Source organism: Apodemus sylvaticus, chromosome 2, assembly GCF_947179515.1.
Source record: "Apodemus sylvaticus chromosome 2, mApoSyl1.1, whole genome shotgun sequence".
Lineage (NCBI taxonomy): Eukaryota > Metazoa > Chordata > Mammalia > Rodentia > Muridae > Apodemus > Apodemus sylvaticus.
Genome location: NC_067473.1, coordinates 13,011,074 through 13,031,995, shown reverse-complemented (window position 1 = coordinate 13,031,995; position 20,922 = coordinate 13,011,074). Strand labels below are relative to the sequence as shown.

At 35.4% G+C, this 20,922-nt stretch overlaps 1 protein-coding gene across 1 annotated transcript in view; it reads left to right on the top strand.

The window, feature by feature from the left end:
• Nucleotides 1-2,427: 2,427 nt before the first annotated feature.
• LOC127677246 (cadherin-related family member 3-like) overlaps nt 2,428-20,922 on the top strand; it is a 94,599-nt gene continuing 76,104 nt past the window's right edge. The window contains exons 1-5 of the mRNA XM_052172373.1: nt 2,428-2,461; nt 3,356-3,523; nt 11,798-11,968; nt 18,489-18,583; nt 19,960-20,082. Coding sequence (XP_052028333.1) covers nt 2,428-2,461; nt 3,356-3,523; nt 11,798-11,968; nt 18,489-18,583; nt 19,960-20,082 — 591 coding nt within the window. The remainder of the gene's footprint in view (nt 2,462-3,355; nt 3,524-11,797; nt 11,969-18,488; nt 18,584-19,959; nt 20,083-20,922) is intronic.

Below are 20,922 nucleotides of genomic sequence, written 5' to 3'. Positions count from 1 at the left end.
GAGAGAGAGAGAGAGAGAGAGAGAGACCATGAAGGAAGGGAAATACACAGGATGTGTTGGGGCAAGCCAGAGTTCATGTAATCAATGTAATTTTTAGATATACCTAATTGTTAAAAATAAACAATATTATATAAAATGTAAAAAAAATCTTACATTTGATTGGAATGTTCATGGACTTTTCAGTCTAAGTATTTTAAGGGGTGTAATGAATCATACAATTTTGGTATTCTATATAACATATCTATCTAATAAAATGTTTAGTAAGTAAATTTCTTCATGTACAGTTAATGGGCAAAATTGAAATGAGTTTTTCGTTGTTGTTTTTGTTCATTTACTTTTATTTTTGATTGGATATTATATTTATTTACATTTCAAATATTATACCCCTTTCCTGATTCTCCCCCAACAACACCCCTTATCCCAACCCTCTGTCCTCCTGCTTCTATGAGGGTGTACTACCACTCACCCACATACTTCTGCCTCCCTGTTCTCGCATTCCTCTACACTGGGGCATTGATCCTTCACAGGACCAAGAACCTCTCCTCCCATTGATGTCCAACAATGCCATTTCCGGCGCTGGAGCCATGGTTGGTGGTTTAGACCCTGGGAGCTCTGGTTGGTTGAAGTTGTTGTTTAGCCTATGGGGTTTCAAACCCTTTCAGCTCCTCCTGTCCTTTCTCCACTCCATTGGGGATCTAGTGATCAGTTCCTTTGTTGGCTGCGAGCATCTGCCTCTGTATATGTCAGACTCTGACAGTCTCATAGGAGAGAGGTATGTCAGGTTCCTGTCAGCATGCACTTCTTAGCATCCACAATAGTGTTTGCATTTGGTGACTCTATATGAGAAGGATCCCCAGGTTGGACAGTCTCTGGATGGCCTTTCCTTCAGTCTCTGCTTCACACTTTGTCTCCATATTTGCTCCCGTGAGTATTTTGTTACCCTTTCTAAGAAAGACTGAAACACCCACACTTTCATGTTGAGCTTCATGTGGTCTGTGAATTGTATCTTGGGTATTCTGAACTTTTGAGCTAATCTCCACTTATCAATGAGTGCATACCATCTGTGTTCTTTTGTGATTGGATTACCTTACTCAGGATGATATTTTGTACAGATTCAATGCAATTCCCATCAAAATCCTGACACAATTCTTAGAGTTAGAAAGAGCAATTTGCAAATTCATTTGGAATAACAAAAAACCCAGGATAGCAAAACTATTCTCAACAATAAAAGAACATCTGGGATAGTCACCATCCCTGACCTCAAGCTGTACTACAGAGAAATAGTGACAAAAACTGCATGATCTTGGTACAGATAGAGGTAGTAAGATCAGTGGAATAAAACTGAAGACCCAGAAATGAACCCACACACCTATGCTCACTTGCTCTTTGACAAAGAAGCTAAGACCATCCAGTGGAAAAAAGACATTTTTAACAAATGAAATACATTTTTAAAGAAATATTACTTGCTTTTTATTTGCTTCACTCTTCATCTCATTAATATTACTAAGAATAATAGTTCACATTAGAAAATAAATCATTTTAAATAGTTGAGAGATAGAAAATCTTTTTGTGTGACATATTTATATAATTTCCAATGTATTTATGAACATAATTCTCTATCAATGTAACATAATACTTAAATAATTATATCCTTCTTTTAAATTTATTCACATTTTGTGTATAATTCTAAATGATGCCAAATTGAATATGAATAATTTATAAATATATAAACTTATAAATACTGAGAAGAGTAAAAAAATCCTTTTATAATGCGATGACTGTCAGAAAATTTAGTTCTAGTAAGTTTTTTTACATAATGTTCCCTCTCTGAGGATTTTCTTTCCTTAGAAGTGTTTCTTTCTTACCTAAATTTCTATAGATTTTTATTGACCTCCTACTTCCTCTCTGGGAGTTATAGTTAATTTTATCCACTCTTTATATTTGCTAGGTTAGGAGATACCTAGGTTTTGGTCTTGTTTCTTCAGAAACTGTAGGTACAGAGGTGATTGTACAACCACTAGTACTCAAGTACATACCAGCTACAAGTTTCCAAACCAGTCGGGTTTCCAAGTATACACTGTGTTTCTAGATCGGCAGGGATAAAGAAAATACCTGGCATCTGGCCCAAAATTCTCCATAGGAAACCACTCATCAACTGCAAAGGTGTCAATTGAATGGGTGGCACCTAACGATCCTGAGTTTGCTGATAATCTCACCAGATTTGTGTGGGAACAAACACAGGAGTCGAAATATGATCTGTGCACATAATCATACAGCCAAAGAGAATAAACCTACTGGCATCGTGGTTGAGTAACAGCTTATTGACCTGCTGGCTTAACTTGTATGAAGACAGAATTTGTATAAATAGCCAAAGTTGTGCATTTGTTAGTAGGCATTAGTGTATGCCCTGAAGAAGCCAGCCTGAAGATGAATATCTTCCAGATTTTGTTAATATGCTCAGGTGAGTTTAAGTTTACTGATAGTTTCCTTTTAAAAGAATATGGGTATTGAAGAATTGGAACTATGTTAGATTCTTTTGTGTGTATGAGTAAGGAGAAACACTTAATATGGCCTTGGGTTATTTCAGACAGGACTCATCTTGATATTTTCCAGAGTTTTTTCATAATACTATTTGCTTCTGTCATCTTTCTACCATATAACAGGATCATATGATACAATTCTTAAGCTTATGAATAATTTTCACACTGTGCTATGTCTATGGATACTGCATATGCTCGCATATTATCTCTTGAGTTGTATTTCACAGTCACTGAATGAATTTAACAATATTTTATATCTGCTTTTTGCTGTGGAGGTGTGAAGTTGTGAATCTATAATGAGTCACATCTAAAATAAAACAGAGTATTTTTTCATGATGATGAAAACAATGAAAATGAGTAAGTAGATAAAATGAGGAAGGACATCACAGTGATGTTTCAGAGTGGTATTTCAAATAAAAATGCAATAAAGTTTCCATTAAAATATATTTTAACTGAATGTACAAAATTCCTAGACTGAATGATCAATAAGAAGGAAGAAACTAGTGAAATTTTCTCTGGACAGGAATAGTGATCATGGTTATTAATAGTTCAATAGCAGATTGAATGAAGACATAATCTAAAGACAGAATCTTTAAACAAGAATCTCATTTTGTTGATCAGCCAAATTTATTATGTAGGGCCCAACAGAAAATGTGTGTCAAAATGCCTTTTAAAAAGAAATTCACCTGCAGCTTTTTTTCACATGCAGCACTTTCTCCAACTGTGAGCACCACCCCAGAGAATGACTATGGGACAAATGTTTAATTTTAATTTATACTTGGTTTCACTTAAATCTTTCTGTGTTGACACTTTAGTGTTCTCCTATATCGGAGCAGATATTCAGATATTAATCAACCCTGTGAATTTGCCTGAAAATAAACTTCCTGGAACAGAGCTAAGCCGTGCTTATGACAAAGATGTGGCTGGGAGACCAAATGCCTACCGCTTTTTGAATAAGACAAAAGACTTTGTCATCGATGCAAGTAAATTAATTTTTATCATTTACGTATTTTTATTTTCCAAATGTTAAAGTAAGACTCTTAAGATAATTGTTTAGTTATACTCCACCTGTGCATTAGAATGTTTGCTCAAAATTCTCTTCAGATAATTGCCATCCCTCAAGGTTTCCCCTCTGTCTTGCTCCACACACAGAATAAGTCTGACACTGCCCCAAGTCTTCTTTCCTAAGAAAATTAAGTTTTGTCCATTAAAGAGCCTGAGTGTTCCTTTCAAAGCAGAAAGTGGCCACTGAATAACAGATGCTTTGGGCTATGCGTGTTGAATCAACTTCAAGGAAAAAACTTTGAAGATATTTTGACCAATACATTTTAACTCTCTCTGTGAGAATTACTAATGCGTCACTAATGCATCACTAAGGCAGGGAACACAGTTTGTTTCCCACACTTCTGGCAGCACCCAAATCCCAGTCAGGTGGTTTACCTTCTAAGAGCTCAATGGCGTAATAAGAAGATGCTCTTAGTTGAAACACTGAAGAAGTCAGCAGAATTTACTTTTTCCCATAGTTAGCCTGTGGTCCAGGACCTCCTGAAAATACAGGTGATACTTGTGAAGGTTGTTGAGAGAACACTAGCTTGTTTTTAATCCATGATGCTTTTTTTTTGTTCAATACATGAGTTTTATAATTATATATGAAATTAGATAAGTGTTAATTATAAACTGAGTTGTGCCCTAGCATATCTATTATCCATTTTTCACACAGTTGTTAAAAATTCACATGTACATTTATTTGTGTATTATATTCAAGAAATATCAAAATATTGTCTGGTATGATGATTCTAAATATAAGAATGTAAGTTTTAAGAATAGAAATAGCTTTATGTCTCAGTTGCGAACCATGTGTCTTCTTCAGAATGTTCTACCAACAGTGGAGCAAACTCCACACTCTACAACAGCCCCATTTTATAGAAGTCATTTCCAAATTCTGTTCCTCAGAGGCCTCCTCCTCCATTTACTTTCTGAGACTTAAACCTCAAATTTAGAATTAAGGTTCTTTACTAGAGTTTGATACTAGAAATCTTTCTGTGGCTCTAGGGCCTCTGATTCATTTCTTTACCATTTGTGTGTGGTTTTTGTAACAGTGTATGTGTAGGTCAGAGTTTGGCATGGCTGGTCTTTTTCAACTGCTCTCCACCTTATTTTTTAACATAGGTTCTTCCACTAAGTCTAGAGTCCACTAATTTGACTAGGTTGTCTAACCAGAAAGATCTCGGAATCCTCCTGTCTCTGCTGCTCTGGTTCTGGTATCACAGGACACGTGACTCTGCCCATACTTTGTCTGGATCTGAATGGCAGGCAGTTGAAGAGTCTTAGGAGTGAGTCTTATAGCAATGTGACTAGGAAAAATCAAAATCCATGTGTCTGAGAAAATAGTTCAGTAGACAAAGAGCTTCCTGCACATGCCTGCTATTTGGTTGCAAGACATGTTTTTCCTATATGACCTCTGCTAGGATGATCGTGTAGCTCTTGCTTAGATACCTATGAAATCTTCCATTTTCCTTGTTTGCCACTTTTTTTTTTACAATATGAATACATTTGCATCTGTGGTCCTTGGTGTCACCTAAGGCGGAAGCTCTTGCCAACAAATGTTTATGCCTTTCTCTTGCTCACCAGCATCCCACTCAACTTCTTCACACACAGTCTTGTTAACTCAAATCCTTTGGTTCTGCCCCCAATTTGTGCCACTTATGAAAAATGTATCTTAAAAAAAAAACCCTCTCTTTCTCCACCTATCTTGAGACATTTTTCTACCTCTTGGTTTTTCCCAAAAAATTACTTCTTCAGAGAGAACCATAGCACGTTTCCTGTTTATATTACTCACACTCCCACACATCTCTTATCTCTGTCAGGAAGTGGGGAGTCAGCATACTTCTCAGTCTGTAAAACTGGTTCCAGAGTGTGGCTTCGGCCCTCTTCGGAATTTTCCCTGCTTATTTTCAGCTTCTTCCCACACCCTAGTAGTCATTTCCTTGGGGACAGAATTATGTCATTCATACTATTTCTTTCCATTTCATGTTCTGCCACAGCAGTTCTTCTGTTTCTTTGATCTTCATACTATCTTTTACCCAGTGTCACAAGTGCTGAATCCCTTTTGTGAGCCAGTGTAAAACTCTGTACTCCAATCTTGATAACATTAGAATAAATTGCCCTTCACACATCCCTATGGTTGTTGCCAGAAGTTTATCTACATTCCAAACAATTTTGTTCCTGTATTCATTTTTTGCATGTGTGTAAAGACATATGTGTTTACATGTTTATGACTGTATGTATTTATACAGATTCTCATACACATATGTTGAGGGGTCAAAGATTGATGTTGAATATCTTCCTTCATTGCTTTTGACTTATGTGTTGAGGCAGGGTCATTCACTTGAACTCAGAGCTAACAAATTTTGCTAATCTAGCTATCCTGTTTTTGCAGGAGTCCATTGTATTTTCCTTCTAAGACTAGGGATATAGGTGAGCTATGTCTGCCTAGATTTTATGTGGGTGTTGGGAATCTAGACTCTGACCCCTGAGCCTGAACAACAAGTTCTAGAACTATTAAGCAAACTCCCAATCCCTTTTCTTTTCCTTTTAGTTTCAGAATCTCAAACTCAGGTTATTTTTTAAACTCTTTAAAAAGAATTGGTAATCATTTCTGTAATCACTTAAGCGATTCTTATCTTAATAAAACTCACATGTCTCCACAAGACATCTCACATCTCATTAAATTGTTCAGTATGTAAAGAATTCTCTTCAGCATTGTTTTAAACACTGACCTATGTCATATATTCTTGGGTAAGTTCAGTGTGAATCAAACAAAACATAGCACTCTAATGCTTTATGCAAGGCTATTGTTTGGTCCTTGCCTCATATAATATTACTGTTTTAAGTAAAAGTTATTTTTGAAGCACACTCATCTTTTTCTTAAAGTTGTATTTATGTTTATTTTATGTCTGTAGCTACTTTGCATACATGTGTGTCTGTGCACCATATGTATACAATGCTTCTATAATCCAGAAGAAGGTGTTGGATCCTCTGCAACTGGAGTTACAAATAGTTATGAACTACCATATAGATGCTAGAACTAGAACTAGGCTCTAGTAGATGAACAGTCAGTATGCTTAACCACTGAGCTATTTCTCCAACCACCCCATTTATCTTTTGATTCCTATGACACTATAGTGTACTGAGTTTCCCTAACTATATTTTTCTTCCACCTCTTCTTCCCCACAATACCAGCTTTTCTCTTTCTTATTATCTATACTGTGTTATATAGGGCCATATTGGTTTCCACCTACTTATTAGATCTTGCATTCATGTCTTGACTAAAACCTTACCTAACTATCACATTACCACAGTTACTAAGTATATTTGGATGATAACAAAGTACACACCCTAATCCTAGACATATGAGTGAACCATAGTTCAACATATCTACTGCAAAGAGGTACTCAGAAACACCTTAAATTTAATTATTCAAAGGCTTGATTAGCTTTTCCTGAAACTTCTCCTTTAACCTTTGTGGAAGACCTATATATATTACATTACTCTCAAAAGACAAAGCAGCCCTGTACAAGAACATGCAACCTCCCAGTACCCCATGGCCTGCATCCTCTACTACTTTGCAGAACATCACACACATGAAGTGTATTAGACTTTGCTACTGTGTGCCCTTTAGAAATGTGTGACAATGTGGATTGCAGACTTTCAGCATAGTTTTGATCTGATTGAATCCATCTCAAATTGTTGGGATTCTAATTCTTTGGTACATAATCTTCATTTTCAAAATCATTGTCTCAAGCCATTTCCCATCACATCTCTTCTCTTTTATACCAGTCTCCAAAACAGCTTTCTTGCTTCCAGGTTTTTTTCACTAATTTCTTTTTATTGACAGACCTTTTATGAAAGAGAAAATATGGTCACTCAGTACAACACTTTGATATATTTCTATTTATTTATATTTAATATATTTCTATATATATTAAATTCTATAAATAATATATATTCCCATATATTTTATAACACATAATTACACAATAGGTTTCTATTTTCCCAAGATAAAAGAAAAATTCCTTAATATAATACATGAGTCTCTTTAAAATGTGACCCCTTTTGATACTTATATTTTCAAAGTTAACACTATCAGTTAAATATATTATATATTAGTTAGTGTCTCCTATACATAGCCTTCTTTCTCTGAACCTTGGCACATGTCATGACATCTGTCTCTATTCTTCTCTTGAACAATCTCTTTGCAACTTTGATTTGTCAGTTGAGAAATAAATCAAAGGTATCATTTAGGAATGCAACCTGGTCTAAATCTTATATAAAATGCTCTTTTATCTTCTCATTCCCCCCTCCCATTCCTTTCCTTCTCTTCTATTCCATTCCTTATTTTAAAAAGGATATTCTCTCTAAGTAGCCTGAGTTATCCTTAAATTAGTAAACTCCCTGCTTTCTCTTTGGGAGTATTAACATTATGGTGCTATGTCATCATATCTAGCTCCCTTTGTGTACTGTAAGTCTTTTTTTTTTTTTTTGATTTACTTTTTTACTACTTCTATTTCCAATTTTATTTCTTGAGGGTAAGCACCACATCTTTGATTTTTTAGAGTATACTGTTATACTAGTAAACTCATGGCTGTATTTCTAATTCTTAACCCAACTCTATCTACATACTTCTTTTATTCTGTTGTGCTGCATAACAAGTTATTTAAATTAGTTTCCTTAAGCTATACTATTTTTTTTTATTTTGCAAGTTGGCTAAGTGACATTTCCAATATTATTGTATTCCTTCATAAGAATAAATTCTGAAATTTTATTCAAATTTGTCTCTAAGAAAGAATTTGATAAACTGCTGAAATGAGTCTATCAATATCTAAACACTCTTTCTTAATCAAATTTCTATTGCTGTGAAGAGACAACCATGATCCTGGTAACACTTATAAAGGAAGCATTTAATTTGGGCTGGCTTACAAGTTCAGAGCTTTAGTCCATTATCATCCTGGTAGGAAGCATGGTGACATGTAGGCAGATATGGTGCTGGAGAATGAGCCAGGACTTCTACATCTTGGTAGTCAGGCAGTGGGAAGAGAGAAAGCCATTGTATCTAGGTTGAGTATCTAAAACCTCAAAGCCTACCCCTAATGACATACTTCCTGCAACAAGGCCACACCTACTTCAATAAGGCCACACCTCCAAATAGTGCCACTCCCTTTTGTCCAAGATTTCAAATCTATGAAGCACCAAACTTTCTTCCTTTCTTTTATCTAATATGCACAGTGTTTGAGACATGATAGTTTCTCATTGGTTGATTTTTATTGCTGTTAGTCATGAAAGGCTCTAAGACATCACAGAGATGAATGACAAGGAAAAGTAGCTCACTGCATGGACAGAGAGAAAATGAAGAGTGTCATGAGAGAAGAGAGAAGACAACAAAGGCAGGGCTCACAAAATTCCCTGCTAGGACATTCCCTAATAATCTGGAGATCCTCACTTTTGATGAATTCATTACCTCCCCAAAGCACCAAGTTTGATTTTACCAACTTGGTAAATCACCAAGTAGCCTCCAACAAATAAAACATTCTAGATTCAAATGTCTAATCACACCAGATACTAAAGCTTTCTTTTTTTTTTTTTCATTATACCTCATCATCAACAAACATCATGGACTACATTGGTACCGGTATATGAGCTATTTTTGGTAGTTGGGCCTTTAAAACTAGATTAAATCAGATTTTATCTACAGGGATACCACCAATCTTGCATTATATCCTTAACAGCAAAATCTTTAATGGGAGTTGAGAAAGGCCCATAGGGCCATTGAATCAAGTTTAGTTTGCTTAGCCTAAGAAGATGAGACCAATTAGGAGACACTATAGTAAACACATCCTTTCATTGGCCTATTGGTATTTCCTCAAGGCTTCATCTAGTACCACATTTTGAAATCACTTCTTGACTATTTAGGAACAATACATAAGCCCCATGTCAGTTGAAGAGAAGTTCTGGTAGAGCTATGTTTGTCTTGTCTATGATTTGAGTTTATCTGACACTTAGCATTACAAAAAATCAAAAAGGAAATCTATTAGAACTTATAAGAAGTCTGTTCAGGAAAGCATACTATTTGTCATTTTTCAATTCATAAGCTAATATCCTTAAGTGTACTTGTTTTAAAAGATAGTAAAAGATATTATCTGTCGGTCATACTGAGTTTCTCAGAATTTATAATGGTTTTTCATTCCTATTCAATATGTTTTTTTTTAAAAAAACTATTTTATTTATTCACATTCTAGTCATTTCCTCCCTGACTCTCGAACTTCCCTTTCATAGTTCCTCATCCCATTCCTCTTTCTCTTGCCTCCTAGAGGGAGCTTCCTTTCACTAGGGCTCTCCCTTCCCTGGGGCCTCAAGTCTCTTGAGGAGTAAGCACATCTTCTCCCACTGAGGCCTGAGCAGGCAGATCTCTGCTATGTATGTATCAGGAGCCTTGGACTGGTCCCTGGTTGGTGGCTCAGTCTCTGGGAGTTCCCTGGGGTCTGGGTTAGTTGAGACCGCTGGTCTTCCTATGGGATTGTTCTCCTCTTCTTTAATACTTCCCTTATTTTAATCATTGGGGGTCCCCAACTTCAGTCCAATGTTTGTGTGTAAATATTTGTGTGTTTCTGTCTCAGTCATCTATTGGTAGGGCCTATCAGAGGGCAGCAATACCAGACTCCCATCTGTAAGCACATCATAGATAGCATCAGTAATAGTATCAGGCCTTGGTGCCCTTCACTTCACTACCATGAGATGAATCTTAAGTTTGGCCACTCATTGGACCACCTTTCCTTCAGTCTCCTCTCCATTTTTGTCCCTGTGCTTCTTTTAGATAGGAATAATTCTGGCTCAGAAAATTTGACTGTGGGTTAGTAACCCAGTTCTTCCACTTGAGGCCCTATCTATCTACTGGAGGTGCACTCATTGAGTCCCACCCCTCAAGTGTTGGGCACATTGACTAAGGTCACTCCCATTGAGCCCTGAGACTCTATCACCTCCCTATTCTCTGGTACTTTCTAGAGGGTGCTCCCACTTCCCTCCCCCGAACGCTGCTTATTTCCATTCATTCTCTTGACACTCTGGGCTTCTCTCCTGTTTCTGCCCCCAATACCTGATCTTGTTCCCCTTTTCCCCACTCCATTCACTCTCCCTCCCAGATACCTCTCTCCCTCTGCCTCCTGTGAATAAGTTTCTTAAGAAGACTATATTATATTTCCTTTAAAGCAGCTTAGCTCTTAAGATGTGTTTATAATTTTTTGAAAATATCCAGTCTCAATAATATTGATATTCCTACTAACAACAAAAATATTTTGAAATGTCTTTATATTTCTGCATTTCATCTATACTAGCTCTTCTTGCCTTAATTTAACTGATTATTTTAATGCTGAGAATTAGAGTAGTCTATCAGAAGCAATTTAGCTCTTTCCACAACATAGACTTCTTGCTAATATTTTTTTTTTATCTTAGTTTCAGTTAAAAAATTCTGGAAAACCCAGAGCTCAGCATCTGGAGAGATGGCTCTGTTGATAAAGTATTTACCACATAAACATGAGTATTTTGAGGCCAGACCATTAGCACTCATAAAAAAGGTTGGGCATGGCATGGTTGTCTGTAATCTAGTGCTGGTGGGAACAGGACAGAGAGATCTAGCAGGCATGCTTGCTGGCCAGACAGTATAGTCAATAAATGCACTGAAATAAACAGATATCCTGTTCTAATACAAGATAATAAGTGATTGAGGGCAGCATCAAAAAACGTACATGTACATACCACAGCCCTATACCCACATTCTAACATATACAAAGAACATATATCATGTATGTTATTTACTTTTCTTTGTTTCTAGCAAGTAAATATAGGCAGTGAAATCATTGTGATCTTAGCCTCTGTGATCTCATAAATAATTTTCAATGAACATGGTTTAGGAAAAGGGAGTTTATTAGACAATGTCCAAATCATTTATATTTCATTTTTTGCAGGGAATCTACTTTTGTACCTATTTTCTTTTCAGTTATTCATTAAAGATTCATAGAATGACTATTCATTGTGCAGCTTTGGATAAATCATGTCAGCATCAATTTAATTTATTTATATAGCATTATATAACACTTATATAATTCTAACACATTTTGTAAATATTCAAGTATATATTTATTAGTAGGTAGATTACTAGCTAGATTAATAGACAATATTTATAATTTTAACTATTTCTTTATTAGATTCAGGTGTCATCACTTCTACAAAAATCTTTAATTATGAAACAGATCCAACCAGATTTCTACTTATAGTTGATACTGGAGGAGTCATGAGACATGTTTTGACTATTAATATAATTGATGTTCCAGAACCTCCAGACTGTACTATTGACCCCCTCTTTTCTTCAGGCTCAGGTATGATTCTTATTTTTTTTTCAATTATTTGTTTTCAATAGAAACCTATAATCAAAGAGATGACATATACTATTTAATATGAAAATATTAATTTTGGCAATGTTTTATTAGACAAAGAATATGTGTAAATACAAATAAGCAAATATATGCCAATATACATATGTGTAAGGAAGCACAAAAATGCTTCCTAAAATAATTGAAAATAAATTTGCTAGGTAGAATTTTCACTTATACTTGTGAGCTTAGAAGGTAAACATTAAAATTAAGAAAACTACTCTTGAGGGCATTTATAAACAAACTAAGGCAGGAAGATAGGAGAGATAAATAAATCATATATTAATAAATGGTTTTTCTTTCTTGGTTACCAAGTGTTTCAGAATCTTTATTTGGTTGTATACCCATTTTTATTTGTTTTTGTGACAAAAAGCTGTGAGCACAAAATGTTTCACCAAAAGTATTCCACTTTTGCTGACAATTATTTTCTATTAAAGTTATTGTGATCAGTGCCTTCTCTTTGTTCTCTGTCATGAATCAGATTTAACTGTAGAGGTAATTTCTTTTTTTCTTTTTTTTTAATTTTTTAAATTTATTCTCTATATTCTTTGTTTACATTCCAAATGATTTTCTCCTTTCCAGGATCCCCTCTCCCCATATGTCCCATAAGCCCTCTTCCCTCTGCCCATTCCCCAATCAACCCCCTCCCACTTATCTGTCCTAGTAATCCCCTAAATTGCTTCATCAAGCCCTTCCAGGACCAAGGCCCTCTCCTTCCTTCTTCTTGGGAATCATTTGATATGTGAATTGTGTCTTGGGTATTCAGAGCTTCTGTACTAATATCCACTTATCAGTGACTGCATTCCTTGTATGATCTTTTGTTAATGGGTTACCTCACTTAGGATGATATTTTTCAGTTCCAAACATTTGCCTAAAAATTTCATGAGTTCATTGTTTTTAATTGCTGACTAGTATTCTATTGTGCAAATATACCACATTTTTTGTATCCATCTCTCCACTGAGGGACATCAGGGTTCTTTCCTGCTTCTGGCTATTATATATATGCTATGAACATAGTGGAACATGTATCTGTATTTCATGCTGGGGAATCCTCTGAGTATATGCCCAGGAGTGGTATAGCAGGGTCCTCCAGAAGTGTCATGCCCAAGTTTCTGAGGAACTGCCAGATTGATTTCCAGAATGGTTGTACCAGCTTGCAATCCCCCCAGAAGTGGAGGAGTGTTCTTTTCCTCCACATCCTCCCCATCACCTGCAAGCTCCTGAGTTTTTAATCTTAGCCATTCTGACTGGTGTGAAGTGAAATCTCAGGGTTGTTTTGATTTGCATTTCCCTAATGACTTATGATGTTGAACATTTCTTTTTTTTCTATATTCTTTGTTTACATTCCAAGTGTTTTCCCCTTTCCCAGTTCCCTCCTCCCCATATGTCCCATAAGCCCTCTTCTCTCCACCCATTCGCCAATTACCCCGTCCCATTTCTCTGTCTGGGTACTCCTATGTCACCAAAAAAAAAAAAAAAAAAAAAAAAAAAAAAAATCAGTGACAGACTAGTTCACATTTCTTAAAGTTGTGTTAATCACTCTGCCTATTTTTATTATTATTTTAAGGAGGATACATGGCCCTCCTTAAATGACAGTATTAAGTTATGGAGGATTGGAAATCTGGGGCTCATAGTTTGAACTGATGAGTCTGTGATCAATTAACTCTGATCCTATACCAGAAATGCACCAATGAATAATTGGCAGCAAGCAGGTGCATACATGTTATTTGTGAACACTGAAATCTCACATTCCTACAGCTTTTTGTGTCAAAAATATCTTTCTTCTTTGTCTCTTTAAATCATGTCATTTTATAGGCATTATTTTTGATTCATAGGCCATAGAAACATAGACAGAATTTAACATGTAACTCAAGCGAATAAGTTTAAAGATAAATAGAATGGGCAGAAGAAGACTAGACAGCAGTTTGTTTCAGTAATCCAGGGAGGATATGGTACATTTTGACCTAGGAATGTGGTAGAAATAAATGGAAATAATTGCTATGATAAGCTTCAGTATTAAATAAAGCTGACAACAAGCTAAATAAAAAAGGTTTCTGATTGGTAAGTCTAAGGTAGAGATTCTCAAGCATAAAAGGGAAACTGAGGAACAGACATTTGAAGATATTTGTGAGCTCACTTTGAATTTGAGTTGTTTGTTACAGGATTAGGCAATAAATATTTAATGAGATCCCTAAACATGACAGGCAAGCAATCTTCCATTGAATGACATCCCCAGCGCAACATATCATATTTGATATGCCCTTGTTAAATATATCAAAGAAGAGATTTAAGTTAGCAGTTGAGCTCAGAGGTCTTGTATAGGGCTATGCGGGTTTTGTAATTGAAACCATGTATTTGGATGAAATCACTCAGTTACAGTGGGGACTTAGAGTAGAGAAGGCATACAGCCAAACCTTGACGTTGGGAAGAAATTTAGTCTGCCAAGAAAAGAAAGAGGACTCACAGTGATGGTAGAGAAAGGAGGGAGTTATACCATGTGTGACAGGGGAAAAGAACATTCCAGGAGCATGCCAGGTGCTTGCTTAGTAGAATGGCATTGTACAGTTAACTCTAATGCCCATTACTTTCCCAAAAAACTATATAAACTATATAAAGAAGCAGAACTAATGAGCCTTGGAGCTATTTTACTATGTCATAGGTGTAGAAGACAGAGTGTTGCAGGTTGATTAGTGAGTCCAAGAAAAGAGCACAGTTCTTTCCCCCCCCCCAGAGGAAATGAAACAGCAATTCATAAAAGAAGAAATACAAATTGACAATGCATATTGGATATTACAGGGTATTATGTGTTACAGGACTCATTGTGATTGGGATTTAAGAAAGACAGATTATAAAAAGATTGCCTTTTCTTGTCTTCAAGGCTAGAGAAAGTATTAAAAGAATATCAAACAAACGAATGACCATGCTTTAAAATCATAGATGGTCCCTGTTGATGGTAGAATTGTCTATGAAAATGGCTTTTTTTATTCGATATGTTCTTTATTTACATTTCAAATGATTTCCCCTTTCCTGCATCCCCCTCCCTGAAAGTCCCATAAGCCCTCTTCCCTCCCCCTGTTCCCTAATCAACCCCTTCCTGTTTCCCTGTCCTGGTATTCCCTTACACTGCTGCACTGAGCCTTTCCAGGACCAGGGGCCTCCCCTTCCTTCTTCTTGGGCAGCATTTGATATGTGAATTGTTTCTTGGGTATTCTTAGGCAAGTGGGTGGAACTGGAGAATGTCATACTGAGTGAGGTGACCCAATCATAAAAGAACACACATGGTATGCACTCACTGATAAGTGGATATTAGCCCAGAAGCTCGGAATACACAAGAAGAGCAGAGTTCTTTAGACCACTCGGGATTGCAAGACTCTTGTCTGGCTTATTAATTTTGAAAGAAGACATTGTGGTAATTTGTAAACAAACAGGATTCATTTGCTTGAGAGGTTGAACTCACATGAAGGAAAGTACAAATGGGTCAGATAAAAGCACAGCTGGAATTAATGAAAGATTTATCAATGTGTGCATCTCTCTTCTAAACAGTTATATGTTTTGTTTATCATTTTAATTTATTTTCTGTGTTTATCAAATTTAAAAATGCCTTGAAATTTTGCATTTTCTCCCTTCAAATTATTCTTACACCCTACATTCTAAAACATTCTAATGACCCAAGAGTACCTACTTGAAAGGCATCTTTACCACTGCAATTAAAGTGTGGTTCCATGAAAATGAGATTTATTATTCCTCAATTATGAAGATTAGATTACAAATTTCAACCATAAATTGCCTTTGGAAATGAGAAATGATTTTTTTAAAGTTTGAAATCTACAAATCAAGATCACATGTTCAATTTATCAAATGAACTATATTAAATATTTTAAAATGATCATTAATATAGATTACTATTTATGTTTTTAAAAGGTACTTCCATTAGATTGCACTTGACTATTGCATTTACTTCCTTAGGAATGCTGGTTACATTTGGAAATGCAATGTGTATTCCATAATGTTGATACAAAAGTAGTCTTTTACTACTATGAAAAAGATGTTCCCTGACAACTATGTGCAGTTTGTCCTCAAAGGAAAAAGAAACATGCATACCTACTCTCAGTGGTACATGCTGTAGATTTAATTAGATAACTGAGTTCTTTTCTTCTTTTTGTTTTTCTTGCTTCTCATGGTCAGGAAGCAGGTTATCAGATTATCTCCTGATCTCCTGTGAGTTCTTTTTGGAACTCAGATTTTAGTGACTCTAGAGGCTGTTGGCTACTCACTCCTTAATTTGGATTCTCTTCTTGTCTATGAGGGAATAGTAAATGTGTTTTTGAGAATGACCGAATAAGGGTGGTAGTCACCAGAGAGTGTGGGTTGTTAAAAGACTGTTGGACGCAATTTGAAAACCTGTTAACAGGATTCTGCCTTATCAAAGAACGTAACAGCTATTCGGGAGATTGCTATCTTTGATTTTCGCAGTAGGTGTTTTCCTTAGATGCTGGAAGTCTTAGAGCAAACCCTTTTATCTGTCAAGTGAAGAAAGAAGAATCACGTGTAAAAATGTTGACAGGAAATCAATAACCTGGATGCCAAGTTTAGTTAGTCCATTTGGCAAGCAAGCATCGATGTACAAATAAGTTTTGGGAAACTGTTTGTGCTGTACAATGGATTTAGGATGAAATAAGAGGTAAAAAGACATCAAAAGTCCTTGCAACAAAGAGAAAGAGAGTTGAGGTCACAGTTAAACAATGCATGCTTAGGTGTGGTGTTTTACAGAATTGCATGTGCTGGCATGCTAACCAGCAGTAGGCGGAAGTGAAAAGGATGCCGAAATGAGTGAAAAAGTGGCACTGTGCAGTGAGCAGGTTTGCACCTTAGACAAAAGTTCTACAAGGACAATACACAGACCTAAGTCGTTATGCAGAACGCTTGGGGGAAGTTCAGATCTTAATAGCCTGCTTGTTTGTTTTCTCTGTGATATTTTGGTAGCTCTCCTATGGATTTCAAGATAGACAAGAAAGGGTTAAAAGTTTCAGGGGATAAAAGGCAAAGTGAGATAATGTAGAAAGTCAAAGAGTACCAAAGAGTACGCCAGTAGAGAATTGCTTCAGAGCCTTGATGGTCCAGAACATTTAAATCTTCAATAATTCTTTTTGTAGATAATAGCTTGGGCTCATAAAGACTCAAAACAAATCTGACAATTGTCCAACAGTTGGAAAATTCTAAAGGAGCTTAAATCAAGTGCTCTGATGATTTGATTCAACCAGAGATCTAGATGTCTATTTCTGTCTAGTTATGCTTTCCCTCACTCGTCAATTTTAAATTTCAATTATTATCTAAAAGTTATTTTGTTAATATTTATTTGACTTTAAGAAAAAGTTTTGGGATGTGTTCTTAGCTGTTTCTGCACCTCCCTACACTACTGTACATTTGTGATGCTTTGAAAAGAATTTTCTGTTTTTGCACTTTGAATAGATTTAATTTTTCTGGTGACAAGCTGCATCATAATTAGACTGGTGTTAGCATTTTTCTCTTACAGTTTTTCTGGGTTATTTATTGCTTGGCATATGGCAACATAGTGAAACGAAAACTTAAGACATTCGTTACTAAGATTATTAAAGTTTTCTTCTTCATTGGCATTTATTCTACTTCCTTTTCCTCCTTGCTCCTCTTCCTTGCATTTTGTTTTCTGGAGAAAAGATGGGACACATGTTGCTAGGTATTAGCATAACTGTGAACTATGTCACAATCTCTTAGAGCTTTCCTTTAAACATGACAAAAATTTAAATTTAGTTGAGCACTTTGGTAATATTTGGTTTTGTTATAATTTCAATTTAGTCTACTTCTTAGATAAGAAGCGGGAGAGTTTAGAATACCTTGCAACCAAACTTGAGATCATGTTTCAGTGAGGTCTAATGGAACATTATACAGACACAAACAGATACACACACACACACACACACACACACACACACACACACACATGCACACACTTACAGAATGCACCAATGCAAACATGTATGTGCAAATGTACTCATTTCATATATCCAGAAAAGAATTCACTTAACCTGTCTTTTGCTGAGCCCACTTCATTAATCCGTGATATATTTTTATAGGTTTTATGTATTTTTAAAGACCTTTTATTTCAGTGATGTAAAGAGATATTTGAAGGTTTATGAGAGTTACAGGTTAACTATTATCTATACATACTTCTATAAGAAACAGACTCCAGTAGATATGAAAGTATTTTGTGCCTCCCTACTGGATCCTCACATCATGCTCTCTCTTACTGAGCTACAGTTGTTGCCAGTAATGCTACAGAGTAAAGAAAAGCTTTATGGTAGAGGAAAGAGAAAAAAAATCAGATCCCTGTTCTAAATTGTCATTGCTATCCACAATAATCCAAAATTCACATTAACCTAATTAATATTTTGTTCTAATGCAATGCTTTTGATTTTGATTTGCTTCACAGCTACATTTGAAATTGCTGAGGACTATCCACTCTTTCAATCCATTTGGAAAGTGACTGTAACAGATGAAGACATTGCACATGGTGACAGGCTAACAGTAGGTGGCCATTATTGTGGGATTTGCATATATTTTCACAGCAGGCATGCAAGGCGCAGTCTCTGAGGCAGTTTTTAGGAATAGACACTGTATTTTCAGAAATGAATATATGTGTTTGTGTGCCTATGTGTCTGTGTGTCTCTGTGTGTGATTTTGATACTTAACATGATTAATTCATAAGTTTCTAACCTACAGAGATTTCTTTTCTCATGACCGATTTATGGTGATAAAGTTTTTCATAGACTTGGCATAAACAACAATAACAATAACAACAAAAACGTCTAAGGTTCTCTTTGGAAAGTGTACTGCCATTTTACTCTGTGTGATTTCCTGGCACATAAACTCCACATATGGTTCTTTTGAACACATACTGAAATCTTGTACTACCAATTCAATAACTCTCAGAGTGAAGTAATGTAGCACCAGCTGCTGCTGAGGTGTCTGCTGACCTGGGGTGTTCTGGATTTACCCTAAAATACCGGCATGTACGAAAGCCACATAATCTCTCCTGCCCTTGATTTCCTCAATTAAAAGATAATTATTCTTTCCCCACTTTTCTTTAATACATGTGTTGTTGTCAGTGAGTATATTAAGATTCTCCATGGAATAGTCAAAACTGTATTGTTGTAGACTAGCCAATATGAAATTGTTGAGTAATCTGAGAGCTTTCCCATTAGATAATGTCTTTTCAGTAGATTGAAGAAAAATAACCTATGGTCCAGCTGAAAATAGTTATTGCCAGTCTCCTATTTGTAGGAACATGAGAAGGATCAGTGGGTAATAGTTTCAAAATACAATGTTTTGAGAATTAGTTAAAATGGGGTGGGTATAGGATTCATGCTAGTGAATTCACAACAGTAACTGGATCTTTCTCTAATAAATTGTTTTCTCCTTTAACTTTCTTGTCAGATAGTTTTGAGTAAAGATTTATCTAAATTAACCTCTCCTTAAATCACGGGAGAACTTTCAATAAAATTGTAAAATGTATATATCCAGCTGTATTATTATTTGAAAATTTAAAATGTGTATAAATCTTTGATATTTTAAAAAGTTAAACTGACAATAAATTTATTCTGTATCTATATCCTTTCATATATAAAATTATTTATAGAATAAGAAATAGTCATTTTAAAATTCTGTTATAAAAATGTAGTATAGGGAGTATAAAATACAGTGACCAAGTGAGTTTATTTTCTTCTATCCAAATGACATTATGCCTGTGATTTTATACCAGGCAGAGCATAATCGTAATTATGAAAACTAATAATGTAAACCTAAAGAACTTTCTATATGTTTGTTCCATTGTTGTACACTGATAACTTTTATGTTCCTTTTGATTCACTTTGGAATGAGGAATATACATTTTATTTTTTCAGTACAATATCGAGACAGAGTTATCTGGACCAAAGAGGGGAGCACATTCCTTTGGAGTAGATCCTGTGAATGGTGTTATAAGCTTAAGAGGTGAAGATATCTTGGATTTTGATGCTGGATATCATGTAATTTAATTTTATTTATTTCTCTATTAAGAATGGAAGTAAATTGAAAGTAATTTTGAGATCTTCATGAAAAATTAAAGGCATTGTAACATTACAAATTTTTTAGGATTCATTGGCAAGGATTTGTGTAGTTAACCAAATGTCTGGGACTAATTCGTTAGTTACCAAAGTATAGGAATTGTACCATAATTATCAAATGTTTCTAAAGAAATTTAGAATAAAATGAACACAGATATACCAGTTAAATGACCTGTTAGGATAATTGAGTATGAAATGTAGAAGCATATAAATTATGACTGCTATTGCTATTATTATGAAATCATTACTGTTTTAGAATCACCTCAATATAAGCTAACTCAGGATGCAGTTGATAAAATGTTGAGTAAACAGAAAATGCAAGACTCTATGGCTGGGGTTCTCAACCTTTGTGTGCTATGAAACTTTAATACAGTTCATCATATTGTGGAGACCCTCAACAATAAAATTATTTCACTGCTGCTTCATAACTACTTTTTTGTTACTGTTATGAATCAGAATGCAAATATCTGAGTTGCAGAATATCTGACATGCAACCCTCCAAAGGGACTGTGACACAAAAGCCAAGAACCACTGCTCAAGAACAAAAAGAAGTTGCTGATTACATTGAAGAAAATGTAGTAGTTGAAGATGACTTCAACTTTCTAATCTGAGAAAGCTAAAAGGCTGGAAAAAGCAAATGAATCTTATTTTACCTTCAGTTTGGAAACATTGAATGCTACAGAATGGTGAAAAAGACAAGAACAGGCTTTAAGTGTACCTGTTGTAGGAGATTAAGCTAGATAGAAAATAGATGGAAGTTAA